Here is a 7969-nt window from a genome sequence, read left to right on the forward strand (position 1 = left end):
GCGTGCGTGCGTGCGTGTGTGTGTGTGTTTAATCAGGATAACGGCCGGATCGGGGATGAGTTCATGCGGCAGATCCAGTCCATCGCTGCTTACACGCCGTATATGACCTGTCCAGGAAACCACGAGTGGGCTTAGTGAGTGTTTAACCTGCTCTTAACCTAAACCTGATCTGAACTTTAATGTCTTCGAGTAGGTCAGTCATCAGGAGATTTTAACCAGGTTATAGAGTGCAGAAATGAAAAACGCTGCTGTCTGGAACAAAAGAATCTGTTCCACAGCGGAGATTCAGAACATTTTTGGTAAACTTTTCATGACATGCGTCATTTTAATCGCATGTCTGGATTTCCTCAAGAGCCGCTGACATCTAAACAACACCAGCAGAGCCAAAGAACAAGGAGAAACGGGCCGGAGCTCAGCGACGAGAGGCATGCAGTTACGCTTAACCAACAATATTTACTTCAAAACCAAAAGAAAAATTTTAAGATGTTGATTATTTTGGGACATTATTATGTAACATGCGCTTTCCCCGCAGTTGTGTTTAACCCTGATAATGCATTCAAACTCTGTAGAAAAAGCCTAAATGTAAATGTTTTTTTTGACACTAATATAACTTCGTAGATAATTTTACAAAACGTATTTTTGACACTAATGGTGCTCCATACATACCCGGGTCAAAATGACCCAAACACAAATATGTTTTAAATCTCCAAAAAAAGAATTGTATAAAATCTGAAAAAGATGTTTATCTTGAAATTCTTAAAGCATTTGCAAAGTTTCATTCCCTTACTAAAAACTATGCTTTTTTTTTTAGAGATGTTTATGTATCTCTTCCAGGTCAAAATGGAGCCGAATGCATTATGAGGGTTAAATATTACGCTAAACTAAAAAATATTAATGGCCATAAAATAGATTCATTTTCATTTCAGACCTTCAGGACTGAGATTTATACTCTCTATATGAGTAAACGGTGTTGTTATGATGGATTATTGATCCCACATTTACGTATGCCTGTCTTTTAAGATTTTCCAAATCAAAATCTCACTAAACGAGGCGAAAAATTATTGTATTACTCAGTATTTTTTTCCAGTACAAATATCTAAACATTCTTAAATCATTCTTAAATCAAGACACATTTACTGGAGATGCAAAATGACAGAAGATAAGAATAGAAATTGATCAGAATAAAGTGAGTTTGAGATTAAAACCAGAACAAATATCCAAATTAATCCAAATGGAAAACAAGGTAATTTTCCTGGCCCCATTGCACTGTAAAACAAAAGTTGTACATAAAACAGATTATTGAAATATGTTAGCTCAGTGTGTTACTTGCTGTTTCTTTGTACTTATCTGTAAATTCACTTGCAATTTCTGATTGAAAATTGTTTCTACAGCAAATGTTCTTCAGTGTGGCAGATATTTGTTCTTGTTAAACTATATGAGGTGTACCCAGTACTTAATCAAGTAGTTAATTAGGGGTTCAAGCGCGTAGCACTGAAACCTTATTGTAATTGTTAGAATGGCCAAAGATCAGCAATCTCCACCTAAAACTGATCGGGTAGAGCAAACCGTGAGTCGTAGAGACTTGAAACTTGGAGCGATGCTAGTACTCACACCGTCTACAATGTCACCAAAGCTCGCCCCAATCGGCCTGACGGGGGCGCTACAGCGATCAAAAGAATGAAATCGCTCATATCTCCTAAACCGTTAGTCGCAGGCTCAAGTGCCTTATATCGTTGGAATCCTCGGGTATTTTGGATTTTTTGAAAAACCTACTTTTGCGAACTAGTCCTAGGTTTTTCACCCGATTGGAACCAAACCAGTGCAGAAAGATTCTCTGGAGAGTGAATATCAATAATTATCAAAGAGGGACGCCAAAACGTTCGGCAGCTTTTACTAAAACGCCTAAAACTTTTGAACGGAATGAGATATCTTCACCAAACTCAGAACACTCATGTAGGAGCTCAGTCTGAGGTCACATGAAAAAAATCATGTAGCTTGGCCACTTGGTGGCGCTATAAGAGGGAAAAAACTTAAAAATGGCTATAACTACGGAACCATTTGTCCGATCAATTCAATTCAAGTTTATTTGTATAGCGCTTTTCACAATACAAATCGTTGCTTTACAGAAAATTAAGTTTCTACAATATATTTAGTAGTAGCTTATCAGTGGTGACTGTCAGTTAATGTACATATGGCAGAAATGTACGGAAAGATCAATTAAAGACGTAATCAAACAGACGATGAACACTATTAACAGCAATTATTATATGATGCAATCAACTTATAGCAAAATTTGGTAGTTCATCAACATGAAAATTGGAACGTAGTGTCTTTGTCCAATGTGCCAGAAGTTTCTATGAGGACATTAGCGTATCTCAAAAAACATGGTCGCCATTGGCCAATGAATTTTGAGCACCTATTAGACAAGGTTAATGGAGGTCGATCGTAATGAAACTCAGTGGGCTTGTTTGACTCACGGCCCTAAAGGTCTGTGAGACATTTGAAAGAAATCGGCCACTGGGGGGCGATATTGCATTTTTCAAGGGCGTAATTGATTGTACATTGCGCGGTTTTTCACACATACACACAATATTCATATCATCTGTTAGACCTCCTCATTCCGAACAACTTTGCCTCTAGAACCACTGCTGTCAATCAAATTGTTTGTTAAATAATTGAGAATATGTAAAAAAACTACTTTTGCAAACTAGCCCTAGGTTTTTCGCTCAATCTCGGAAAAACCACTGCAGTACAATTCTCTGGACTCTCTATATCAATAATTATTAAAAAATGTTGAACTTCACCCTTTGGGTAGTTATAACTGGGTCGTTTAGAAAAGGGGCGTGTCCAAATATACCCAAAAGCCCTGTAAAGCCTAAACGAAAACTCAAAACTTCATGAAACTAGGTGAGCACATGCAACAGGTGATTCTAAACAAGCATGCTAAGTTTCATAGAGATCAGACCACAGGTGGCGCTATAACAGTCAAAAAGGCTTCAAAAACACTATATTTCTATGGTAAACTATATGTCTATGGTTCACGCATACACTAGATCTTCACTTCGTACGATTGATCTCCTCATTCTGAATAACTTTGCCTATAGGACTGCTGTCAATCAAACTGTTCTTTAAATATTTGACATTATTTAAAAAAACCTACTTTGGCAAACTCCTCCACTCCGGCCATAGGTGGCGCTGTAACAGTCATAAACATTAAAAAATCGTCATATTTCTATGGTTAATTACCTGGATTTGCCAAAAATGCTTTTTTAAATCATTGATTTAGGTGGTTACAGGCTTGCTAAATAATACGTAATGTCTTTTTTCATATGTGCTTAAATGCCTTAAAGCACTTGAACCCCAATAATCACTGCTTGCAGCTATATTTATTGTTATTATTGTATACTACAGGAGTATTTGAATGAAATACACAAATAAACAAGGTAAAACAATGACCAGCTGCAGCACCTAAAAATGTACACTTTTCCGTCCAATTTATTAACTGGTCAACTATAAATTCCTTTTAATAGACAGAAAAAAGGTGCATCCTTAAAGGCAGAGTAAGTGATTTTTCAAAAACACTTTAGAAAACTGATTCGGGCCGAATCTCAAAACAAACTTGTAGCCAATCAGCAATAAGGGGCGTGTCTACTCGTGATGTGGAGGAGAGCGCGTTCAGTGCATGGGACGGACATTAGCCGAGCCATTTGTCCGATCAATTCAATTCAAGTTTATTTGTATAGCGCTTTTCACAATACAAATCGTTGCTTTACAGAAAATTAAGTTTCTACAATATATTTAGTAGTAGCTTATCAGTGGTGACTGTCAGTTAATGTACATATGGCAGAAATGTACGGAAAGATCAATTAAAGACGTAATCAAACAGACGATGAACACTATTAACAGCAATTATTATATGATGCAATCAACTTATAGCAAAATTTGGTAGTTCATCAACATGAAAATTGGAACGTAGTGTCTTTGTCCAATGTGCCAGAAGTTTCTATGAGGACATTAGCGTATCTCAAAAAACATGGTCGCCATTGGCCAATGAATTTTGAGCACCTATTAGACAAGGTTAATGGAGGTCGATCGTAATGAAACTCAGTGGGCTTGTTTGACTCACGGCCCTAAAGGTCTGTGAGACATTTGAAAGAAATCGGCCACTGGGGGGCGATATTGCATTTTTCAAGGGCGTAATTGATTGTACATTGCGCGGTTTTTCACACATACACACAATATTCATATCATCTGTTAGACCTCCTCATTCCGAACAACTTTGCCTCTAGAACCACTGCTGTCAATCAAATTGTTTGTTAAATAATTGAGAATATGTAAAAAAACTACTTTTGCAAACTAGCCCTAGGTTTTTCGCTCAATCTCGGAAAAACCACTGCAGTACAATTCTCTGGACTCTCTATATCAATAATTATTAAAAAATGTTGAACTTCACCCTTTGGGTAGTTATAACTGGGTCGTTTAGAAAAGGGGCGCGTCCAAATATACCCAAAAGCCCTGTAAAGCCTAAACGAAAACTCAAAACTTCATGAAACTAGGTGAGCACATGCAACAGGTGATTCTAAACAAGCATGCTAAGTTTCATAGAGATCAGACCACAGGTGGCGCTATAACAGTCAAAAAGGCTTCAAAAACACTATATTTCTATGGTAAACTATATGTCTATGGTTCACGCATACACTAGATCTTCACTTCGTACGATTGATCTCCTCATTCTGAATAACTTTGCCTATAGGACTGCTGTCAATCAAACTGTTCTTTAAATATTTGACATTATTTAAAAAAACCTACTTTGGCAAACTCCTCCACTCCGGCCATAGGTGGCGCTGTAACAGTCATAAACATTAAAAAATCGTCATATTTCTATGGTTAATTACCTGGATTTGCCAAAAATGCTTTTTTAAATCATTGATTTAGGTGGTTACAGGCTTGCTAAATAATACGTAATGTCTTTTTTCATATGTGCTTAAATGCCTTAAAGCGCTTGAACCCCAATAATCACTGCTTGCAGCTATATTTATTGTTATTATTATTATTGTTATTGTCATTTTTTAAAAGGTTTCTCCTGGAATCATTTTAACATTTTTATCACATATTAAATTGAACGATTCCATATAATTGTTGTTGTTATTGCTATTTAAAGTATAAATGTGTATTTTTGCATGTTAATTGTTTTTTAAGACAAAATTCTTAAATTATTTTAAAAAATGTATTGAAATGACGTAATTTAAAATTTAAATACCATTGATTTTGGCATGAATATAACCATTGCTGCTGACACGACGTTAAATCATAAATAAATAAAATAAATATTTGTTCTAAAAATGAGAATAAGAATAAGAATGTTTTAAGAATAAATGTATCTTGATTTAAGAATGTTTAGATAAGACAAAAAATGCTTTTTGCACTGTATTTGTAATCTGACCGGCTGCTGAATAATTTATTCAGTTTCACATCCGTCTTAGTAAGTGATTCAGAGGACAGCCTGCTGACTTTTCATGTTTTTTAGTGAACTAGTTAGTAGTTTGAGTGCTGACCTCACTGTGACCACTGGAGGGAAGCACAAACCTCTGGATCGATGTTAAGAGTGATTGACTATGTGTAGAGGTGGTTTTTGGGCTCAGTGAAATATTCTGTAAATGTCTGGCCAGATGTTTTCCTAGACTTGACCTCATGACCCCTGTGAGCTCTCAGCACATCCATACCAGCACAACGGAAACTCAAAAAAATGATCCTGAACCCCCGCATCCTCTTGACCTTTGACCCCACCTTCTGAGGTCACTGACAGTGACCCTGAATTAACCCTGTCCGTGTGAGACACGAGAGCGTTTAGTGTTTTTCTGTTTCTCGCTGGTGTCGGTTTCAGCGCTCGCGTCGTTTGAAGGCCTGAATATGTTCACTGTGTAACTCAGTAACGGCTGCTGTGGTTTTCAGTCTGTGATTTTCTGTCTGTGTTTATTTTTCCAGTAACTTCTCCCACTACAGGAGTCGTTTCAGTATGCCGGGACACACGGAGAATCTGTGGTACAGGTACGAGCACTGACACTAAAGACAAGATCTTGAGCTGTTTTGCTTTGTTTTCTTTTCTATGGAAGCTTGTTTCCACCACGGGATTAACTCTAATAGAATGTCTATTTTTAAATGATATTAAACAACGATTTTATTCAGAAAATATATTTAAGGACATTTTTTAAAAGGTTTCTCCTGGAATCATTTTAAAATTTTTATCACATATTAAATTGAACGATTCCATATAATTGTTGTTGTTATTGCTATTTAAAGTATAAATGTGTATTTTTGCATGTTAATTGTTTTTTAAGACAAAATTCTTAAATTATTTTAAAAAATGTATTGAAATGACGTAATTTAAAATTTAAATACCATTGATTTTGGCATGAATATAACCATTGCTGCTGACACGACGTTAAATCATAAATAAATAAAATAAATATTTGTTCTAAAAATGAGAATAAGAATAAGAATGTTTTAAGAATAAATGTATCTTGATTTAAGAATGTTTAGATAAGACAAAAAATGCTTTTTGCACTGTATTTGTAATCTGACCGGCTGCTGAATAATTTATTCAGTTTCACATCCGTCTTAGTAAGTGATTCAGAGGACAGCCTGCTGACTTTTCATGTTTTTTAGTGAACTAGTTAGTAGTTTGAGTGCTGACCTCACTGTGACCACTGGAGGGAAGCACAAACCTCTGGATCGATGTTAAGAGTGATTGACTATGTGTAGAGGTGGTTTTTGGGCTCAGTGAAATATTCTGTAAATGTCTGGCCAGATGTTTTCCTAGACTTGACCTCATGACCCCTGTGAGCTCTCAGCACATCCATACCAGCACAACGGAAACTCAAAAAAATGATCCTGAACCCCCGCATCCTCTTGACCTTTGACCCCACCCTCTGAGGTCACTGACAGTGACCCTGAGTTAACCCTGTCCGTGTGAGACACGAGAGCGTTTAGTGTTTTTCTGTTTCTCGCTGGTGTCGGTTTCAGCGCTCGCGTCGTTTGAAGGCCTGAATATGTTCACTGTGTAACTCAGTAACGGCTGCTGTGGTTTTCAGTCTGTGATTTTCTGTCTGTGTTTATTTTTCCAGTAACTTCTCCCACTACAGGAGTCGTTTCAGTATGCCGGGACACACGGAGAATCTGTGGTACAGGTACGAGCACTGACACTAAAGACAAGATCTTGAGCTGTTTTGCTTTGTTTTCTTTTCTATGGAAGCTTGTTTCCACCACGGGATTAAAAAAAGATAATTGTCTCTTAGTTCTGACTTTTTACCACAATTCTGAGGGGAAGAAAACACAGAATTGCTTTATATCTCGCCATTCTGACTTTTTTCTCGCAATTCGGACTTTTTTCTCACAATTCTGACATTTTTTGCAATTCGGATTTTTTTTTGCAAATTCAGACTTTTTTCTCACAATTCGGACTTTTTTTTGCAAATTCAGACTTTTTTCTCACAATTCGGACTTTTTTTTAGAAATTCAGACTTTTTTCTCACAATTCTGACTTTTTTCTTGCAATTCTGACTTTTTTCTCACAATTCTGACTTTTTTCTTGCAATTCTGACTTTTTTCTCACAATTCTGACTTTTTTCTTGCAATTCTGACTTTTTTCTCACAATTCTGACTTTTTTCTTGCAATTCTGACTTTTTTCTCACAATTCTGACTTTTTTCTTGCAATTCTGACTTTTTTCTCACAATTCTGACTTTTTTCTTGCAATTCTGACTTTTTTCTCACAATTCTGACTTTTTTCTCACAATTCTGACTTTTTTCTCACAATTCTGACTTTTTTCTCACAATTCTGACTTTTTTCTCACAATTCTGACTTTTTTCTCACAATTCTGACTTTTTTCTCACAATTCTGACTTTTTTCTCACAATTCTGACTTTTTTCTCACAATTCTGACTTTTTTCTCACAATTCTGACTTTTTTCT

The 7969-nt window shown here is 36.2% G+C and overlaps 1 protein-coding gene across 1 annotated transcript in view; it reads left to right on the plus strand.

Moving 5' to 3' along the window:
• acp7 (acid phosphatase 7, tartrate resistant (putative)) overlaps positions 1–7969 on the plus strand; it is a gene marked incomplete at its 5' end in the record, with an annotated part of 19204 nt that overhangs the window by 4268 nt on the left and 6967 nt on the right. The window contains 2 exons of the mRNA XM_016557361.1: positions 37–134; positions 5986–6048. Coding sequence (XP_016412847.1) covers positions 37–134; positions 5986–6048 — 161 coding nt within the window. The remainder of the gene's footprint in view (positions 1–36; positions 135–5985; positions 6049–7969) is intronic.

Source organism: Sinocyclocheilus rhinocerous, unplaced genomic scaffold, assembly GCF_001515625.1.
Source record: "Sinocyclocheilus rhinocerous isolate Xijiao unplaced genomic scaffold, SAMN03320098_v1.1 scaffold1068, whole genome shotgun sequence".
NCBI lineage: Eukaryota > Metazoa > Chordata > Actinopteri > Cypriniformes > Cyprinidae > Sinocyclocheilus > Sinocyclocheilus rhinocerous.